Source organism: Balaenoptera acutorostrata, chromosome 9 (genome assembly GCF_949987535.1).
Source record: "Balaenoptera acutorostrata chromosome 9, mBalAcu1.1, whole genome shotgun sequence".
NCBI lineage: Eukaryota > Metazoa > Chordata > Mammalia > Artiodactyla > Balaenopteridae > Balaenoptera > Balaenoptera acutorostrata.
Window position 1 is genome coordinate 1,036,377 of NC_080072.1, and position 21,328 is coordinate 1,057,704.

At 65.7% G+C, this 21,328-nt stretch overlaps 2 protein-coding genes across 2 annotated transcripts in view; one reads left to right on the forward strand and one right to left on the reverse strand.

Moving 5' to 3' along the window:
* The window catches only part of MUC5B (mucin 5B, oligomeric mucus/gel-forming), a 34,744-nt gene extending 16,528 nt beyond the window's left edge, over positions 1-18,216 (forward strand). Inside the window, exons 28-49 of the mRNA XM_057553821.1 lie at positions 89-236; positions 361-404; positions 479-676; positions 908-8,422; positions 8,563-8,744; positions 9,022-9,193; positions 9,958-10,205; positions 10,596-10,782; positions 11,060-11,285; positions 11,370-11,548; positions 11,619-11,688; positions 11,922-12,022; positions 12,315-12,346; positions 12,623-12,803; positions 13,202-13,306; positions 13,397-13,434; positions 13,838-13,954; positions 14,343-14,429; positions 14,541-14,663; positions 14,824-14,869; positions 15,046-15,154; positions 15,819-18,216. Of these exons, the coding sequence (XP_057409804.1) occupies positions 89-236; positions 361-404; positions 479-676; positions 908-8,422; positions 8,563-8,744; positions 9,022-9,193; positions 9,958-10,205; positions 10,596-10,782; positions 11,060-11,285; positions 11,370-11,548; positions 11,619-11,688; positions 11,922-12,022; positions 12,315-12,346; positions 12,623-12,803; positions 13,202-13,306; positions 13,397-13,434; positions 13,838-13,954; positions 14,343-14,429; positions 14,541-14,663; positions 14,824-14,869; positions 15,046-15,154; positions 15,819-16,041 (10,331 nt within the window). The 3' untranslated portion in view covers positions 16,042-18,216. The remainder of the gene's footprint in view (positions 1-88; positions 237-360; positions 405-478; positions 677-907; positions 8,423-8,562; positions 8,745-9,021; positions 9,194-9,957; positions 10,206-10,595; positions 10,783-11,059; positions 11,286-11,369; positions 11,549-11,618; positions 11,689-11,921; positions 12,023-12,314; positions 12,347-12,622; positions 12,804-13,201; positions 13,307-13,396; positions 13,435-13,837; positions 13,955-14,342; positions 14,430-14,540; positions 14,664-14,823; positions 14,870-15,045; positions 15,155-15,818) is intronic.
* TOLLIP (toll interacting protein) overlaps positions 1-21,328 on the reverse strand; it is a 148,037-nt gene that overhangs the window by 105,077 nt on the left and 21,632 nt on the right. The gene's annotated exons all lie outside the window — the stretch shown is intronic.

Genomic DNA, 21,328 nt, shown 5'->3' on the forward strand with positions numbered 1-21,328 from the left:
ACAGGGGGACAGGGACGGGTGGCGGCCAGGGCAGCCCCACCACCTGGCCTGAGAGGGGAGTCTTCTCCCTGCCCTGTGCCCGCCCCAGGCTGCTACCCAAAGTGCCCGCCCAGCAAGCCGTTCTTCAACGAGGACGAGATGAAGTGCGTGGCCCAGTGTGGCGGCTGCTACGACGAGGACGGAAACTACCACGATGCCGGCACCAGGGTCCCCACGGCGGAGAACTGCCAGAGCTGGTGAGCCAGTGGCGGAGCGGGGGCGGGGTCTGGGGGGACATGGGGCGGGCACGGGGCGGGGCCAGGCGGGCACAATAAGGCCCGGGCCCTGCTGGCCCTCAGCTCTTCTCTCTCCCCCTCCCAGTGACTGCACCTCCGGAGGCCTCCAGTGCACATACAGCCCCACGGGTAAGCAGGGGCCTGTTGGTTTGAGGGCTGGGGGCTGGGGGCTCTGAATGAGCCCTGTACCTGTCCGTCTCCAGCCTGTACGTGCACCTACGAGGGCAGAACCTATGCCTACGGGGACGTCATCTACAACACGACCGACGGGCTGGGCGCCTGCCTGATTGCCATCTGCAGAGACAATGGAACCATTGTCCGAAAGGCCGAGGAGTGTCCCGGAACCCCGTCCCCAACGCCCTTCACCTTCACCAGCACTGCGGCTCCGCCCTCCACCACAGGTAAGCCTGGAAGACACACCACTGGTCCTGCCTCACTCACCGGAGCCCCTGACCCCGGTGATGGTCTGGGTGCCAAGGGAGAACCCAGTGGGCACCTGGTACAGGTGTCCTGGGTGCAAAGGACGCCCCGGGCCCAACGCTGGGGCAAGGGGACATGAGTCACCCCTCCTCTGGGGGTGGCTGGCGAGGATGCAGAGGGGGCTGACAGGGACCCCGGCACTCCACCCACAGGCGCGGTCCCCACGCCCTCCACCGTGTGCGTGCAGGAGCGCTGCCGCTGGTCCGACTGGTACGACAGTGGACGTCCAGAGCTGGGCATGGTGGGGGGAGACTTCGAGACATTCGAGAACCTGAGGCAGAGGGGCTACCAGTTCTGCCCGGCCCCAGCGCACGTCGAGTGCCGGGCCCAGCAGTTCCCGGATATGCCTTTGGAGAAGCTGGGCCAGAAGGTGGAGTGTGGCCAGGCCTGGGGGCTGACCTGCCTCAACAGCGAGCAGAACCCCCCGCTCTGCCACAACTACGAGCTGAGGGTCCTCTGCTGCGACTACGTGCCCTGCAGCACCAGCCCGGCCCCGGGCACCAGCCAGCGGCCATCCTCCCAGCCCCTGCCCACCTCCACCCAGACCACACCCACCAGAGGAACCACCCTCCTGTCCATGGCGCCCTCCGCCTCACAGACCCCATCCGTCAAGCCTGCCTCAACCGTGACCCGAGTGGGCAGCAGCTCTGTGGTCCCGGCTACCACCACGTGTGAGCCCCGCTGTCAGTGGACGGAGTGGTTTGACGAGGACTACCCCAAGTCCGAGGAGGCCGGGGGGGACGTTGAGTCCTACGACAAGATCAGGCGTGCGGGAGGGGCCGTGTGTGAGCAGCCCCAGGGCATAGAGTGCCAGGCTGAAAACTTCCCCGACGTGAGGCTGGAGGAGCTGAATCAGCGCGTGCACTGTGACGTCAGCTTCGGCCTGGTCTGCAGGAACGACGAGCAGGTGGGCCTGTTCAAGATGTGCTACAACTACAAAATCCGCGTGCTGTGCTGTGGGTATGGCCACTGCGGGGAGCCCACGTCCCCCACTGCCACTGCCACCGCATCCACTGTCACAGCCCGCACGGCCACCACCTCCACTGCCACAGCCACCACTGTGGCCACCTCTACAGCCACCACTGCCACCACATCCACTGCCACAGCCCCCACTGCCACCGCATCCACTGCCACAGTCACCACTGTGGCCACCGCTACAGCCACCACTGCCACCACATCCACTGCCACAGCGCCCACTGCCACCGCATCCACTGCTGCAGTCACCACTGTGGCCACCTCTACAGCCACCACTGCCACCAAATCCACTGCCACAGCCCCCACTGCCACCACATCCACTGCCACAGCCACCACTGTGGCCACCTCTACAGCTCCCACTGCCACCACATCCACTGCCACAGCCACCACGGCCACTACCTCCACTGCCACAGCCACTACGGTGGCCATCTCTACAGCCACCACTGCCACCATATCCACTGCCACAGCCCCCACTGCCACCGCATCCACTGCTGCAGTCACCACTGTGGCCACCTCTACAGCCACCACTGCCACAGCCCCCACTGCCACTGCATCCACTGCCACAGCCCCCACTGCAGCCACCTCCACTGCCACAGCCCCCACCCCCATAGCCCCCATGTCCCCCACTGCCACTGCCACAGCCACCACTGCCACAACCTCCACTGCTACAGTCACCACTGCAGCCACCTCCACTGCTGCCATTGCCACAGTGACCACCTCTGCTGCCACAGCCCCCACGTCCCCCACTGCCTCCAGCACCACCACCGCTGTGTCACCAGCCACGCAGCCCAGGACACGGCCAGGGAGCACAGGGGTGACCAGGTCCCGCGCCAGCAGTGCCACACCAGCACCTTCCCTTTCCACGGGACTGACAGCCCAAGTGACATCCTCGAGGCCCAGCCACACAGGCACGCTCCCAGTGTCTGCCACGTCGGTCCTCCTGACTCACACAGCCTCAAGGGGGCCGACCCCAGCGTCGGTGATGACGCAAACCTCCACGTCTCAGCCGTTGACGGGAACAGCAGTGGGCAAAACGGGCACCACCTCCACTGGCCCGCTGTCCACCTCGCACCCTGAGACCAGCATGCCGGGAACCCCGCTGTCGACGGGCACCACCACGTGTGAGCCCCGCTGTCAGTGGACAGAGTGGTTTGACGAGGACTACCCCAAGTCCGAGGAGGCCGGGGGGGACGTTGAGTCCTACGACAAGATCAGGCGTGCGGGAGGGGCCGTGTGCGAGCAGCCCCAGGGCATAGAGTGCCAGGCTGAAAACTTCCCCGACGTGAGGCTGGAGGAGCTGAATCAGCGCGTGCACTGTGACGTCAGCTTCGGCCTGGTCTGCAGGAATGACGAGCAGCTGGGCCTGTTCAAGATGTGCTACAACTACAAAATCCGTGTGCTGTGCTGTGGGTACGGCCACTGTGGGGAGCCCACGTCCCCCACTGCCACTGCTACCGCATCCACTGTCACAGCCCGCACGGCCACCACCTCCACTGCCACAGCCACCACTGTGGCCACCTCTACAGCCACCAGTGCCACCGCATCCACTGCCACAGCCCCCACTGCCACCGCATCCACTGCTACAGTCACCACTGTGGCCACCTCTACAGCCACCACTGCCACTGCATCCACCGCCACAGCCCCCACTGCCACCGCCACCACTGCTACAGTCACCACTGTGGCCACCTCTACAGCCACCACTGCCACTGCATCCACTGCCACAGCCCCCACTGCCACCACATCCACTGCCACAGCCCCCACTGCCACCGCATCCACTGCCACAGCCCCCACTGCCACCGCATCCACTGCCACCGCATCCACTGCCACCGCATCCACTGCCACAGCCCCCACTGCAGCCACCTCCACTGCCACCGCCCCCACCCCCATGGCCTCCACGTCCCCCACCACCACTGCCACAGCGCCCACTGCCACATCCTCCACTGCTAGAGTCACCACTGCAGCCACCTCCACTGCTGCCATTGCCACAGCAGCCACCTCTGCTGCCACAGCCCCCACGTCCCCCACTGCCTCCAGCACCACCACCACTGTGCCACCAGCCACACAGCCCACAACATGGCCGGGGAGCACAGGGGTGACCAGGTCCCCCACCAGCAGTGCCACACCAGCGTCTTCCCTTTCCACGGGACTGACAGCCCGAGTGACATGGAGTCCCAGCCACACAGGCACGCTCCCAGTGTCTGCCACGGGGAGCCTCACATCTCCCCCAGGGTCCACAGAGCCCACCGTCCCACGGAGGGCCACATCGGTCCTCCCGACTCACACAGCCTCAAGGGGGCCCACCCCGACGTCGGTGACGATGGAAACCTCCACGTCTCAGCTGCTGACGGGAACAGCAGTGGGCACAACGGGCACCACCTCCACCGGCCCGCTGTCCACCTTGCACCATGAGACCAGCATGCCAGGAATCCTGGTGTTGACGGCCACCACTGGGGCCACCACCAGCCAGGGCACAACCAGCTGTCAACCCAAGTGCCAATGGACAGAGTGGTTTGACGTGGACTTCCCCACCTCGGGGGTCAGGGGCGGAGACATGGAGACCTATGACAACATCCGGGCCGCGGGCGGCAAGATGTGTCAGCAGCCGCAGAGGATTGAATGCCGGGCGGAGAGCTACCCCGAGGTGAGCATCGATCAGATCGGGCAGGTGCTCAGCTGCAGCCTGGAGGTCGGGCTGGTCTGCAGGAATGAAGACCAGAGGGGGCAGTTCACCATGTGCTTCAACTACAACATCCGTGTGTACTGCTGTGATGATGTCCGGCACTGCCCCACCACGGCTACCCCCTACCTCACCTCCACCACACTGCCCGCCACCAGCAGCTCCACAGCCACGGTGCCATGGCCCTCGACCTCTGCCACGACCCAGACCCAACCCACCTCCACCGCACCGCCTGCCACTGGCAGATCCACGGCCACAGTGCCAAGTCCCTCGATCTCTGCAGTGACCCAGACGGGTGCCCCCACCACGGCCCCTCCAACTGCGCACATTCACGAGACCACCTTCGGGACCACCCTGCTCCCCACCCCCGTGACGCCCAACACTAGGGCTACCACCTACACCCGCTCCCTGCACCCCACAGCCTCTCCTCAGGTCACAGAGCTCCCCACCAGGCCCTTCGAGACCACACCCGGACCCCCCATCACCAAACCCAGCACAGGCCACGCCACCTCCAGCACAGGGGCGGGCACCAGAGCCTCCGTATCCACCCGCATGCCTGAGCCCAGCACCTCCTCACTGGGCACCACCCTCGGCTCCTCCATGGCCACCTCCACAGCCACGGTGTCCTCGCAGAAGACCCACACCTCCAGCACCCCGTTGGTCACCACGTCCCCATACACCGGGTCCACGGCCTGTCAGCCTCGCTGTGCCTGGACAGACTGGCTGGACCAGAGCTACCCGATGCCAGGGGCCTCTGGGGGGGACTTTGAGACCTATGCTAATATCCAGGCGGCCGGTGGGGCCATCTGCCAGCAGCCTCTGCAGCTGCAGTGCCGGGCCGAGGCCCTGCCTGAGGAGGCCCTGCAGGATCTGGGCCAGGTGGTGCAGTGCCGGCTGGAGGAGGGCCTGGTGTGCCGGAACCGAGACCAGCGTAGCCTGATGTGCCTCAACTACCAGATCCGCGTGTTCTGCTGTGACCACAGCCACTGCCCCAGCCCCGCCAGCCCCACGTCCAGCACGCCGGCCCCCTCACCCTCCACCACCAGCACCAGCACTGGCAGTCTGTCATCGAAGGTCACCACCCAGACGCACCTCTCCTCCCCAGGGACGATCAAGAGGGTCTCCACCCCCACCACTCTGACAGGTCCCTCCTCCACGGGGACCACCGAGGGGGTCTCCACCCCAACCAGTGTGACAGGTCCCTCCTCCACGGGGACCACCCAGAGGGTCTACGCCTCCACCAGTGTGACAGGTCCCTCCTCCATGGGGACCACGCAGAGTGTCTACACCTCCACCAGTGTGACAGGTCCCTCCTCCATGGGGACCACCAAGAGGGTCTATGCCTCCACCAGTGTGACAGGTCCCTCCTCCACGGGGACCACCGAGGGGGTCTCCACCCCCACCAGTGTGACAGGTCTCTCCTCCACGGGGACCACCCAGAGCATCTCCTCCACCACCCGTATGACAGGTCCCTCCTCCATGGGGACCACGCAGAGTGTCTACACCTCCACCAGTGTGACAGGTCCCTCCTCCACGGGGACCACCCAGAGGGTCTCCACCCCCAGCCGTGTGACAGGTCCCTCCTCCACGGGGACCACCCAGAGGGTCTCCACCCCCAGCCGTGTGACAGGTCCCTTCTCCACAGGGACCACCCAGAGTATCTCCTCCACCACCCGTATGACAGGTCCCTCCTCCACGGGGACCACCAAGAGGGTCTACGCCTCCACCAGTGTGACAGGTCCCTCCTCCATGGGGACCACGCAGAGTGTCTACACCTCCACCACTCTGACAGGTCCCTCCTCCATGGGGACCACCGAGGGGGTCTCCACCCCCACCCATGTGACAGGTCTCTCCTCCACAGGGACCACCCAGAGCATCTCCTCCACCACCCGTATGACAGGTCCCTCCTCCACGGGGACCACCAAGGGGGTCTCCACCACCACCCATGTGACAGGTCCCTCCTCCACAGGGACAACCCAGAGGGTCTCCAGCCCCACCACTCTGACAGGTCCCTCCTCCACGGGGACCACCCAGAGGGTCTCCACCCCCACCCGTATGACAGGTCCCTTCTCCACGGGGACCACCAAAAGGGTCTATGCCTCCACCAGTGTGACAGGTCCCTCCTCCGTGGGGACCACACAGAGTGTCTACACCTCCACCAGTGTGACAGGTCCCTTCTCCACGGGGAACACGCAGAGTGTCTCCACCCCTACCACTCTGACAGGTCCCTCCTCCACGGGGACCACCAAGAGGGTCTCCACCCCCACCCTTGTGACAGGTCCCTCCTCCACGGGGACCACCAAGGGGGTCTCCACCACCACCCATGTGACAGGTCCCTCCTCCACGGGGACCACCAAGAGGGTCTACGCCTCCACCAGTGTGACAGGTCCCTCCTCCACGGGGACCACACAGAGGGTCTACACCTCCACCAGTGTGACAGGTCCCTCCTCCACGGGGACCACACAGAGGGTCTCCACCCCCAGCCGTGTGACAGGTCCCTCCTCCACGGGGACCACCCAGAGGGTCTCCACCCCCAGCCGTGTGACAGGTCCCTTCTCCACAGGGACCACCCAGAGTATCTCCTCCACCACCCGTATGACAGGTCCCTCCTCCACGGGGACCACCAAGAGGGTCTATGCCACCACCAGTGTGACAGGTCCCTCCTCCGTGGGGACCACACAGAGTGTCTACACCTCCACCAGTGTGACAGGTCCCTTCTCCACGGGGACAACCCAGAGGGTCTCCACCCCCACCACTCTGACAGGGCCCTCCTCCACGGGGACCACAAAGAGGGTCTCTACCCCCACCCGTGTGACAGGTCCCTCCTACCCTGGGACCACCCGGAGGGTCTACACCTCCACCAGTGTGACAGGTCCCTCCTCCATGGGGACCAACGAGAGGATCTCTACCCCCACCCGTGGAACAGGTCCCTCCTCCATGGGGACCACCCAGAGGGTCTCCTCCCCCACCATTCTGACAGGTCCCTCCTCCATGGGGACCACCAAAGGGGTCTCCACCACCACCCATGTGACAGGTCCCTTCTCCACGGGGACCACCCAGAGGGTCTCCACCCCCACCCGTGTGACAGGTCCCTTCTCCTCTGGGACCACCCAGAGGGTCTACACCTCCACCAGTGTGACAGGTCCCTCCCCCACGGGGACCACCCAGAGGGTCTCCACCCCCACCCGTGTGACAGGTCCCTTCTCCTCTGGGACTACCCAGAGTGTCTACACCTCCACCAGTGTGACAGGTCCCTCCCCCACGGGGACCACCCAGAGGGTCTCCACCCCCAGCACTCTGACAGGTCCCTCCTCCACGGGGACCACCGAGGGGGTCTCCACCTCCACCCGTGTGACAGGTCCCTTCTCCACAGGGACCACCCAGAGCATCTCCTCCACCACCCGTATGACAGGTCCCTCCTCCACAGGGACCACCAAGAGGGTCTATGCCTCCACCAGTGTGACAGGTCCCTCCTCCACGGGGACCACCGGGAGGGTCTACACCTCAACCACTGTGACAGGTCCTTCCTACTCTGGGACCACCCAGAGGGTCTACACCTCCACCAGTGTGACAGGTCCCTCCTCCAAGGGGACAACCCAGAGGGTCTCCACCCCCACCCGTGTGACAGGTCCCTCCTCCACGCGGACCACCGGGAAGGTCTACACCTCCACCACTCTGACAGGTCCCTCCTCCACGGGGACCACCCAGAGGGTCTCCACCTCAACCACTGTGACAGGTCCCTTCTCCCCTGGGACCACCGAGAGCATCTCCACCCCTAGTCCCTCTGCCTTCCCGGGGTCCCCACCCATGACCACCAAGCCAGGCTTGCCCAGTGTCTCTCCTACGGGTCCCCTTTTGACTTCCCCCGTATCGACCGCCTCCTGGTCCCCACCCACCACCTCTTCCTGGTCCGGGGTGGCCTCTGGCAACCCGGGGACCTTCTCCATCTCCACTGCCTCTCCCAGCCCCACCACAGCCTGCCTTTGCCACGCCTTCGGAAAGTTCTTCCTACCAGGTGAGTGGAGGAGCCCGCCCCCTCCCTGCAGACCTGCAGCCTGGACGCTGGGTCCCGCGGGCCGTGTCCATGTGTCTGCCTGTCCGGGGATGCCCTCCTGTCCCCCCTCCCTGGCTGACCCAGTGTCTCTGTATTCGTAGGGGACACCATCTACAACAAGACCGACGGAGCGGGCTGCCACTTTTTAGCCATCTGCAACCAGCGCTGTGACATCGACCGCTTCCAGGGCGCCTGCTCCACCCCCTCACCCTCGGGGACCTCGGCCTCTGTTCCCCCGGACACCCCAGTTCCCGGCTGCGATCGCACCATCCCACCCCGACAGGTGTGTCCCCCGCCTCCTCCCTGAAGCGCCAGGCCCTTCTGTGTGCACAGGGTCTCGGGCGCCCGTCAGGGTGACGGCACAACCCCCAGCCCCTCGGTGACCGCTCCGCAGCTTGCTTGGCTGGAGGGAGGCGCGCGGGGTCTGGCCTGGTTAGCACCGGCCCGGCCAGGAGGCGGGGGCAGCCCTGCCCAGGCCGAGGGGGTCCTGAGGCTGTGGCAGCGGCAGTGAGGGTGGGTCTCGCAAGCCCACCTGGTGAGCGCTCTGCCCTTCTCTCCAGGTGAATGAGTCCTGGACCCTGGAGGACTGCACAGTGGCTCGGTGTGAGGGTGACAACCGTGTCGTCCTGCTGGGGCCGAAGCCGATGGGTGACGTCGTCTGCGTGAACGGGCACCTGCCCGTGAGAGTGCAGAGCGGGGATGGGCCCTGTGACTTCAGCTACGAGTGCGAGTGTGAGAGCCCGCCTCTGGGGGCGGGGGGGGAGGGGATGCGCCGCCAGGCATTTGGGACACGCACACGCCCCCCATGCCCGATGCCCGGGATCGCTGAGCTCACCCCCCATCAGGCTTGGCAGTTTGAAGGGAAGCCGGGGGTTTCTGAGATCAGGGAGAGGAGGGGATCGTAACCTGAGGGGTCCTGAGCAGATTTCCCCATGGAGCAGCACGTAGGAGGGGGTGGTCTTACAACCCCCCGGGGGTCCTGGGGCAGCTAAAACGAAGGACCACAAACTGGGTGGTTCAAAACAACAGAAAGTGATTCTCTCCCAGTCCTGGAGACCAGAAATCCAAGATCAAGGTGTCTGCAGGACCGAGCTCTCCCCAAAACTTTAAAGGAGGGTCCTGTCCGCCCCTTCCAGACTTGGGGCCTCAGGCGCCCCGGGCTGTGGCCGCGTCCCTCCAACCTCTGCCCCAGTCATCACGCGGCTTCCTCTCTCTGTCTCTTCTGTCTCTTAGAAGGACACCTGTCATTGGACTTAGGGCCACCCTGGTAACTCAGGATGACCTCACCCCATGATCCGTAACTTAATCACAGCTGCAAAGACCCTTTTCCCAAAGGAGGTCACATTCGCAGGCTCTGGGTGGACGCGTCTTCGGGGCCCCTATCCAACCTGCTATACCCATGTCATAAACGAGAGGACCGAGGCCCTGGGGGCTGAGTGACTCCCCAGGGTGGCAGCTCTGGGTGGCACTGGGTGAGGCCCATCCACACCCCCCAGGCTCCTGCAGCGGCTGGGGGGACACCCACTACGAGACCTTCGACGGCACCTCCTACTCTTTCCTGGACAATTGCACCCACGTCCTCATGCGGGAGATCCGGCCGCGCCACGGCAACCTCAGCATTCTCCTGTACAACCACTACTGCGAGGCCGCCGCCAGCTGCCCCCGCGCCCTCGGCGTCCACTATGAGTCCATGGACATCGTCCTCACCACCACCCCTGGCGCCGACGGGCAGGAGGAAAGCCTGGTGAGTGCAGGCAGCAGAGCGGCACTGGCCTGTCCCAGCCTGGTTAGGGAAGGCAGGGGCCGGCAGAGGCCCGGGAGCCCTGGTGCACATAGAGCGCATCTCCCCCGCGCAGAGGGCAGCTCCCATGGGGCCTCAGGGCAGGCAAAGAGCACACTGCGACCTGGGGCCCCAAGCACAGTGACTCCTGAGCAGGGAAGAAGCGTGGGGAGTGCCCGCGGCCAAGAGCACCCTGGGACCCAAATGCGCCGACTGTGACCCCAGGCCCGAGGGGGCATCTGCGCTTCGGGGTGCAGATGCCGAGGAGGGGGCCCAGCGCCCGGCAGGCAAAGCCCCAAAGGCCAGCCCGCTGCCCCTCGGCCCAAGTCACGGGTTCCCCGGTCACGTCCCCAGATCCTGTTTGGCCAAATGCGGGTGAGGCAGAGCTTCAGCAAGAACGGCCTGACCGTGACGGCGACGGGGGCCACCGAGATGAGCATCGAGATTCCCGCCGTCGGCGTGAGAGTCATCTTCAACGGGCGGGTCTTCCAAGCCCAGCTGTCCTACAGCCACTTCAGCTACAACACCGAGGGCCAGTGTGGTGAGCAGGGACCCGCAGGACGCCTGCTGGGGGAGCGAGGGGCCGGGCACCACCGCTGCGGGCACACGCCCCCAGGCGGCCCCGGCTCTTGACCGCCTGCCCCCCGCCACGGATGCCCCCGCCACAGATTCCCACCTGCTCCCCGTGCCACCTGCCCCGGGCAGGAAGCAGTGTTTCACAGCTGACTGGCTGCCAGGGAAGTCGGGGGGATGGAAGGGGAGAAGAGGATGGTCCAGTGCCCCCCACCACAGTGAGGCGCCTGCCCCGCCCTCCCCAGGCACCTGCACCAACAGCCGCAGGGACGACTGTCGCCGGCCTGACGGCACCACGGCCCCCACCTGCCAGGACATGGCCCAGTCCTGGCTGGTCCCCAACAGCAGCGGGGAGGGCTGCTGGGCACCGACCAGCCTGCCCCCGACCGCCAGCCCCCTGTCGCCGGCACCCAGCACACCCACCTCCACTCCGTGCCCCCCGGAACCCCTCTGCGAGCTGCTGCTGAGCCCGTGAGTCCTCTGCGTGGGCTGGGCGGTCAGGCGCAGCCACCCCGCGGGGCGTCCGCCCTGGCCTCTGACCGGCCCTGCCTGCAGGGTCTTCGCCGGGTGCCACGGCCTCATCCCGCCCGGCCCGTTCTTCAGCACCTGTGTCAGCGACAGCTGCGAGCCCAGCCGCCCTGAAGCGCTCTGCCAGAGCCTGGAGGCCTACTCGGCGCTCTGCCGCGCCCGGGGCATGTGCCCCGACTGGCGCAACGCCACCAGTGGGCTGTGTGGTGAGTCAGGTGTGGCCGCCGGGGGCCCTGGCCTCCTTGGCCCACCTGACACCCGTCTGTGTGCCCGCAGACCTCACCTGCCCGCCCACCAAGGTGTATAAGCCGTGTGGCCCCGTGCAGCCCAAGTCCTGTGACTCCAGGTGAGCCCAGCAGACGGGGACGGGATAGGACGGTGGGGACAGCAGGCCTCCCAGGCCTGCCTGAAGGGTCTGGGGGACCCAGGAGGAGACCCACAGAGGGTCCGGGACCCCAAGCCCCAGATCTCAGGGTGCCCTTCCCCGGCCCTGACCTCCGATCCTGGACTTCAGGAGTGACCCCAGCCCCCCACCATGCCCACTGCCCTCCTCCTCGGACTGCCCTGGTCGCCTTGCAGGAGCCAGAGCCCGGCGAGCAGGGGGCTGGCAGAGGGTTGCTTCTGTCCCGACGGCCACATCCTGTTCAACTCACACACGGACGTCTGTGTGCCCGAGTGCCGTAAGCAACCCCACACCTGGGCCCTCCCCAGCCCCGCAGAGCGGGATGGGGAGGGCCACGGGGCGGGCAGACCCCGGCCTGGGCCCGTCCCACCCAGTCCTGCCAGAGGTGCAGGGTGGGCTTGAGCCTTCCTGAGCCCCCTCCTAAGTGACCCCCCCCCTGGAGTTCTCCGGAGGCTTCTGTCCCCAGCAGGAAGAAGAGGCCTCTGTTGGGGGGAGGGGGTGGCCAGGCCTGCTGGGCCCCAACGCCAGCACTCCCAGTGACCCCCTTTCTCCCCGTTCTTCCCTCCCAGCCTGCGTGGGACCAGATGGGTTTCCCAAATTCGTGAGTGTTCCGCGCACAGCTTCCTGACTCCTTGCTTGAGCAGGAGGAGGGAGGGGGTCCCCATCTCAGGGCGGCAGCTCCCCCCGGGCCAGGGAGGGGCTGGTGTGGGCACCCCGGCGTGAACCGCATCACCGGCACACGCCTGCTCCAGAGAGGGGGAGGCTGAGTGCTGAGCCCGCATGCTGAGGGTTGGGGCCTGACCCGCTGCTGGACGCAGCCCCAGAGGCCGGGGCACCACCCAAGAGCCCTGGGGGACCCTGACCTGGTCTGTTGCAGCCCGGAGAGCGGTGGGTCAGCAACTGCCAGTCCTGCGTGTGTGATGAAGGCTCCGTGTCGGTGCAGTGCGTCCCTGTGCAGTGCGAGGCCCGGGACCAGCCACAGGAATGTGGCTGGGCCGGCTTCGTGGCCCAGACCAGGCCCCTGGCCGACAACCCTTGCTGCATGGAAACTCTGTGTGGTGAGACCTGAACCCCAGTGGGCCGGGTGGAGCGGTGAGACAGCAGAGGACTGTGTTGGGCACAGGCCACCTGGCCGGCAGGCCTGCAGGGCAGAGGAGGTTTGCAGGGTCCTAGCTGGACTTGGCTGGACCACGAGGTGGGGAGGCCTCTTGGGCCTTCATTTTTCCACCTAAAAATGACGCTGATGACCTCTGGTGTGCCCTGGTACCACCCAGGGTCTTGGGGAAGACCGGGGAGGTGACAAAGCGTGGGGACCCAGAAGGGCAACAGAGAGCCGTCAGCTCCCATGGAAGGGGGATCTCTTTGGTCCAGTGTGGGTAGATGTTACCCTGGGAACCAGAATAGCCAGAAGACAGAGGGCAGGGACACCCCAGGCAGCCCCCCAACTCTCCCGCAGTCTGCAACACGAGCACGTGCCCCCAGAGCCCACCCAAATGTAGGCCGGGAGAGGAGCTGGCCTGCACCCAGGCGGAGAACAGCTGCTGCCCCACCTTCAGCTGCCGTGAGTCTCTGGGGTGGGGGTGGGGCCGGAGGGGTCTGAACACTTCCTTCCGCTGCCTGGGCAGGTCCTCAGCCCTCTCTTTCCTTCCAGGGCCTCAGCTGTGCACCTACAACGGCACCGTCTATGGGGTAAGGGCTCAGCTAGGCCGTCGGGGTAGGGCGGAGAGTGGGTCCGGGGCTGAGCACATCCGCCTAGGGATGCCCTGTGTCCACTCCTTGTCTCCCCACGCCCAGCCCTATCCAGCCCCTCCCGCCATGACAGCAGGTGAGTCGAGGCTCTGGGCCCTTTACAGGCACCTTCTGTAGAGAGCCTCTGGGAGCTTAGCTCTCCCAGCAAGAGCTTCGGGGCAGGACTGCACCCTCCCACCCCCCCTGCCTGCCCGGGTCTGTGCTCAGCCAGGGGGCACACCCGTAATCCCACGTGAAGAGGGGAGAGACTGCTCTGTGGGCCTCACCGACACGGGGAGAGGTCCTGGCCCTGGTGCCCCTTCAGGGCCCTCAGTGTCACCTCCCCTCACCCTGTCCACTGCAGGTCGGTGCAACCTTCCCAGCGGTCATTCCCTGCCACACGTGCACCTGCCTGTCCGTGGACACCCGTGACCCGACCGTGCAGTGTGAGGAGGAGGCCTGCAACGCCACTTGTCCCCAGGTGAGGCCGGCCTCCTGGGCAGAGCCAGGCCCCCGGGGCAGCCCCCAATCACCACACCCTAGGGTCCGGGAAGGGTCTCCAGCTCAGGCTTCACTAGGGGTTTTGTCTTCCCAAAGGGAGGGAGTGAAGCAGGAGGATGGTGGAAGGGGTCTTGGGCGAGGGGCAGGACCTGCAGGCTGCTGGGATCAGGTTCCCGGAGGGCACAAGCGCAGAAGGTGCTGGAAGCAGGGGTGAGGCCGAGAGGGGCACTGCGGCAGGGCGGGGACACAGCCTCACAGAGGCAAGGCGCTGCTAGGGAGGCCCTGGGCCCCTGGGACGTGGGCAGGAGAGCAGGAGGGCTGAGGAGCCAGGCTGGGGGTGAGGGACGTGACCACCCCTCTGCCCCCAGGGCTTCCAGTACTCGAGGGTGGCCGGGCAGTGCTGCGGGGAGTGCGTGCAGACAGCTTGCCTCACGTCCGACGGCCGGCTGGTCCAGGTAAGGGGGGCTCAGTCTCAACCCCCGCGCCCCAGAGACCCTCCCCGTCAGCTCCTCTCTGCCCACCAGATAATCCTCAACCCGGCCCCCACTCTCCCCCTTTTATTTCAGCCCAACGAGACCTGGGTCAACAGCCTCGTGGACAACTGCACGTTGTACCACTGCCAGGCTGAGAACGGGCCCCCGATGCTGACCCCGACGCCCGTCGCGTGCCCGGACGTGTCCAGCTGCAGGGTGTGTGTCTGGGGCTCAGGCCCCCCCCGGAGGCCCCGCCCATGCCCAGAGCCACACCCACCCTGGAGCCCCGCCCACACCGCCTCGGGAGACCCCGCCCACACCCACCCCAGGAGGCCCCACCTGCCCCAGCTCGCCCTCTGTCCCCCTCCCCCCGCAGGGCATCCTCAGGAAAATCGGCTGCTGCTACTCCTGTGAGGAAGTGGGTAAGTCGAGGCCCGCCTTCCCGCCCCCCAGCCCCGCCCAGCCCCGCCCACTGACTCCTCCCGAAGCCAACCCCGCCGCCAGAACCCGACCCTGAGCGGGAGGTTACGTGGGGGTGCGGCGCGCGGCGCGGGCGGGGACCTCAGAGATCCGCCTCCACCGCCTTTCGTCTGCCCAGACTCCTGCCAGGTACGCGCCAGCATGACGGTCCTGCGACACCGGGGCTGCGCCACCCAGGCCGCCGTCAGCGTCCCCTTCTGCGAGGGCTTCTGCCCGGGAGCGTCCCGGTGAGCGGCCCGCGCCTCCCCCCCGGGACACACGGGGACACCACCCGGTGCCCCACGTGTCCGTGTCCCTGTCTCTGGCCGGACACCTGGCGCTGGGGCTGGGGCTGGAGGGCCCAGCTTGCTACAGGAAGGAAAGAAGGGCCGCCCCAACAGGGCTGCACCAACCCTGGGGCCTTCCCTGACCCCCAGAGCCCGGCCTGGGAGAGCTTGGCTGGGCCACGTGGGGCAGGGCACCAGGGCTACCCACCAAAGGTCAGAGTCCACGTGCAGGACGGGCAGAATCCGGGGGGACCAGACTGTCAGGGCAGAGCTGCTGGCAGAGCCCCACCCCACCCCCGATGCCCGCGGGCTGCAGCCAGCTGTGAGCAGACCAGCGGGAAGAGGCAGGAGGATGGGTCCAGGTCTGTCTGGAGGGCCCCGGGCAGGTTCCTGGAGGAGGGGGTCTGACAGGTTCAGCAAGTCAGAGGAGCTGCTTTGGGAAAGAACGGGGGCCTGGCTGGGGAAGGTCGGGGTTCCAAGTGACCGAGAGCGCTGCCCGGGCCAGTACAGAGCAGCCCTGAGCGCTCAGGGAACAGGCACAGGGCCGCTGTCTCCCGACCCCCGCGAAACCAGGAGCCGGGCAGTTGTGGCAGGTGGGCAGGTCCTGAGGGCCATGTGTCTGCAGGTACTCCACGGGGGCCCGGGCCACGCAGTGCCCGTGCGTCTGCTGCCAGGAGACCAGGGCCCACCAGGAGGTGGTGACCATGCAGTGTCCCAACGGGACGGCCTTCCAGCACACCTACACCCACGTGGACGAGTGCAGCTGTGGCCCATCCTGCGTCTCCTCGGCCCAGGCTCCCGAGGACAGCACCCCCACCTTCCCGATCTATGGGTCCACCGCTGTCTGACGCATTCTGCCCCCCCCTCACACGCCCGCCCCACGTGGAGCCAGAACACGCAGCACCCGACCACAGAAACCGCAGGAGCCCACGCACACCTCCCGTGAATACCACTGCCCCCGCCCACTTTACACCTGCCCCAGGTGAAACCCAGGCCCTGGAGGGTGACAGCGTAGTGGGGGTCGGCTTGAGGAGGACCCCAGGCGGGGGGCGCCTGCCCTCAGAGCCCCTCCTGCCTGCTTTGGCCACCTGCCTGGCCTTCGGGACCTGAGCCTCATCCGAAACACATGCACCCACTCCCCCCAGGCTCACCCCGGTCCTGGGGTCAGAGGGATGCCCCGGAGAAAACTGCACACCCACCGCCGTGCTGCTCCCACGGTGGGCCTGTGTGCCCCCCACTGCCCCTCGAAGCCCCGTGGCGCACAGGTGCCCGCTGGCTACACCTCCTGCAGCTGAGCGCAGACTGAGGCCTGTCCAGGCAAGGCCGGCTACCTGCTCACGTCTGGACCCCGGCCTGAGGCTACGAGGGCCAAGGGACGGGCCCCGGCGGGGTCGGCACCCCACAGCACCCCCTCTGCTCACCCAGCCCCAGTCTTTGAAAATAAACAGCGAACATCACATACACTTCCTGGTCCTGGCGGCTCTCCCCTCCATGTGTGGGCGGGGCTGTCCAGAGCCACACCCCTGGGGGACCCCCGGGAGGGACAGGCGGGGCAGGAGGCAAGAGGCCCCCAGGGTCAGGTCTTGGGCTGTGGGAGTACTGGCCAGAGTCAGGGGTCATCCGAGGGTTCAAACACGCGGGTTTTATAAGGAAGTTGGTTCACAGCTGCAGAAAGACCGGACAAGCCAATGGGGGGAAGCCCCCGGGGGGACACGGAGGGCATCAGTGTGGGAAACACTCCCTGCGCCTCTGCGGGGCATTTCCTTCAGGCACTTGTCACACGTCAACTTGCTGTGCATCTGACCTTCGCTTCTCTCTCCACCGAGGGCAGGGGTTGCTGCCTTTCTCTTCTGCTGCATCCAGAGCGGAGAACACTGCCAGCACAGGATGGGGTGGGGCGAGCAGGGTGCAAGGGTGGGGCGGTGCCCCCGGCTTGAGTGTCCACATGGGCAGGGGCAGCTACGAGAGGGCGGGGCTTCCACTGGGGAGGCAAAGGCGCTGCTGGCCGGGGCCAAGGAAGCCTGGCGAGCGTGTGCGGGCCGGGGGGCTTCTGGGGCCTCCTCCATCATGTGACCTGCCTCTGCGCTCTGTGTGCGTCTGCCCACCCAGGGAATGGCAGCCACAGTGATTTACATTGTCCCCCGTGGGCTGGGGTCCTCAGCTCCCGGGGAAGGTGGGCCTGTGGTCTCTTCAGTGGCCTTTCCTACTCACATCACCGAGGTCTGGTCAGGGCAGGCCACCCTGGGACTGGGCCGGAGATGGTCCAGGAGGGCTGACAAGGTTACAGACACACTGCAGGTGAGTCTGGCTGCCCCCCTCGGTCACCACTGGGGTCAACTGTAAACTTGCCGTGTCTCACAGTCTGATTTCCTGTGGGGGGGCTGTGGCCAAGTCATGCCCCAGCCTTAGTCTTTGTTAACCCACATGTAAACCAACAGCATTTCCTAAACCTCAGTCATTCTCGGGGCACGACTGCTTCCTTAAACCCATGTACCTCTTACAAAACTAAGCGTGTTTCCAAGGTACCTGGAAAATGAGTGTCCGTCTCCACAGACCCGAGCTCATGTGTGTGAAGTGTTCTCACCCGTCACAGACTAGAGCTCACTTTGGAGACCAGTGCCCAGATGTCTCTTTGCAGGCTCGCTCTCTGCCTGGTATGGAATTAAGGAAACTGAGCTAAAGTTGGAGTCGGGACAGGCCTGCAGCGGAAGCTCTCATGCCCGCAATGCATCATCAACTACCCCAAACAGGAAGAGACGTCCCCCTGCACGCCCCCCACAGGAAGGCATCTCTACTGACCATCCGGCAGGAGGAAGGAAACTTCTCTCCTCCCACGGCAGCCCAGCCAATCAGAGACTGCAGCGGCCCAGCCCACGGGAAGCCTCCTTACTCCGGACCCCCAGCTCCTCCAATGGGCTCTGGTTATCACAGCCCCGCCCAGCTCCCCCTTTTGCCCATAAAAGCAAGATCCCCCTCCTTGTTCTCTGGATTTGCCTGTGGGCCACCATGGTTCACAGATACTGAGCTGCAATTCCTCTGCTATTCCCCAATAAACTCACTTTTGCTGGTGAAACAACTGGCTATGTTATTATTGAAGTCGACGCTGGACAAGCTGCACCCCACCTCCCTCCAGAGGCCACAACCCCACAGTCACTGAGGGGGGCTGAGACATGGGGCATCTGCTGCTGGGTCCCTGCCCACGGGACCCTGGGACCAACAGGTGCTGCCTCTCAGCCCTGGGCTGCTCTGTGCTCTCATCTCGCCCCAGGCAAGGCTCACCGCCAGTCAGCCAGGCCCAGCCCTGAGTTCAGGGCCCTGACTGGGGTCCCACTGTGCCCCCCACCCAGGCCTTGGGCTCCCTGACCAATCAGAGCGGACCCCGGGTGCCCTCATCCTCTGCTCAGTGTCGCGGCCCGCCTGGACCCCGCGTGGGCTTCTGCAGCTTGGGTGGACCCAGCTCTGCTGCCAGGCTCGTCGGGGGCAGCTCCTGTGCGATTCGTGAAGGGCCGAGGGCGTGGGGCCTGGGCAGGTCACAGACGTTTCCAGAACCCCGCCAGTGCTCTTTAGGAGACAACTCATCCCAGCTCCATCCTAGGAGCGGTGTGGAGGGCGCCTGGCACGGATCTTCCTGCTGTCCCGGTGCCCTGGGGTCACGTCCTCACTCGCCCTCCAATCTGCTCCCTCGCTGAGCCCAAGCCACGTTGGTTTCCCAGCCTGTCTGGGGCCCGAGAGCGGGGCTGTGGAAGCAGGGGGCACAGAGCTCTGCAGGGGGCAGAGCTCCCAACCACAAGCCCAGGGCTCAGCCTGGCCGCCGAGTGGTCCGTCCACAGCTCCAGCTCAGCAGAGCCCCTCCCAGACCAAGGCCCCAGCCGGGGCCTCCTCCAGGACGCCCCTCGGCCAGCGCCGGACACGTCCCCCTGCGCTGGTGTGAAGGCCACACACTCTGTCTGTCCTGCCCGGATGTCCACAGGAATAAGAGCGGGCCGGCTGTATGTCAGAAAGAAAACGGCTCTTCCACACTGAGTTAATGACCCTTGAACTGCAATTTTTGTAATTTTTCACTTTTCCATTTTGCCCTAAATGAGGTTGATAGCTTTAATCTTGGCAGTACCTAACAGTTAATAGACAATGAAGATAATTACCTTAGTGACAACGTTACAAATTAGTGAATGAACGTTCTGTTATCACTGGCTTTAATGCGTTTCAGTGACGCCTGCACTCAGGGAACCGCGTGTTTCTCACGAGACTGACTTGTTAGCACAGAAACTTTCAAGCAAAACCACCACTGACACACTCACCCCAAGCAGCACTGCGCTCTGCTTCGCCGCGCTGGTTCGTCTCCCGCCCTCCGCCCTCCGGGTGATGGGGACACGGCTCCGCTGAGCACTAGGGATCTACGGCCCTGGACGCAGGGCTTTGCCTCCGGAACAAGTCAAACATCTAACTGGGCTGCAACCTTTGCTTCCACAAAGGTTGCTTTTCAGAAATCAACGGTGCCAAGGGATGCACTGAACGTTACTTCTGAAAATAAAAATGCAAGAGATAACGATAATAAATCGCTCTCCTTGAAAGCACGGGGAAGACGGCCCTGAAGGCCCAGACTCTGTGCGCTCTGGGAGCCCAGTGAACCCGGAAGCCCAGCCCAGGGAGGTCCTGCCACCCTTGGGGCCATGGCGGGGAGGGGGACTGGCCGAGCTCAGAATCCCCCCTGCATTTGTTCGTCCAACAAGTGCTGACTGAGCCCTGCTGTGCGGGCAAAAGCCCGTGCTTGACCGTCCAGCATCCCAGCAGGATAGACACCAAGCAGAGAAAAGAGAACAGGTGCATCTGGATGACCCAGTAGAGAGGGGCTGGGTGTGGGGAGGGTGAGGAGTTGCCAGAGAGGCTGGGAAGCTGCCCCGCTAGCCACGGGGAGCAGGTGGAGGTCAGGAGCCTTGCAGGGGGGCGGGAGGCTCAGCAGAAGGCCTCCCTGAGCTCCTGTGTCCTGGGGTCTTCCCTTTGCAGGGTTGGCCGGGACGTGGGTGAGGAACCGGGCCTTGTGCCGTCTCCCTGGCACTCAGGAGACGTGGGAACCCAGACGAAGGACCAAAGCCGCTGCCAGGGTGCTTGGCCCACCCATTAGAGTCTCCAGACTTCCTGGTGGGAAGTGAGGGGCCTCCTGGGCCGGCTGAAGATAAGCAGTCATCCTGCAGCCTGAGGGAGGGTCCCTGAGCACTGGGCCCGGAGCTCAACGCAAGGGCAGCAGCACCTGCCACCCCGGGAAGCCCCGAGAGGAAGGGAGCCTGGACCTGCGATGGCCATCCTCGGAGCCGCCACGGCCGCGGGGCCAGCCCACTCCTCGCTGACCATGACTGAGCTGGGGGGTCAGCGTGGAGGCTGGGACAGCGTGGGCCCTGCTGGGCAGGGGGGTGACGCTGCAGGCACTGGGAAAGCATCTCGGGGCCTGACAAGCTCTGGACGCAGTCGGGGGGCTGGCTGGGGGGTCTGCGACCCAGGAGCAAGTGCCCTAGGAGCAGATTCGCCACGCTGCCGGGCAGGCTCTTGGAAATTCGGAACCGACCGCGGTCCGCGTTGAGTGGAGAGCCCAGAAGGGCCCTCGCAGTGGCTGAGGAAGGGATGCGGAGGCTAAGCAGGGCCCCGGGGACACTGCACAGGTGAGGGCGCCTGCACAGCCGAGAACCAGCACGGCTGACCCCTGCAGCGCGGCTGAAGACAGCAGATGCTGTTACAGGGCTGGCTCCCCAACAGCAGGGTGATGGGGTGGGGGCTGAGATCCCACAGGAGCAGAGGGGCCAGAGGCAACCAGACGCCCTGAGCAGTGGCCACCTGCAGTGATGGGGGCAAGCTGGACGGGCGGCTGACAGCCCGTGGACTCAGAACAGAACCGAATGACAGCACAGACAGCTGCCGGCCTCCTCATGGGGGCCACGGCCCCTCCCCCAGGGTCCAGACCTGCTCAGTCCTCAGGCCAGAACCATCGGTCGGAGAAGAGGCTGGGCTCCCTCGGGAGAGCCCAAGGCACCAGGGCAAGTGGACGGGGCGGTGGTCCCTACCCCCTCCCAGAGGGGCTCACGGCATTCACCCCCAGGGCAGAGGGGCCACCACTGACCGCAGGCACCCAAAGCAACGCCAAGG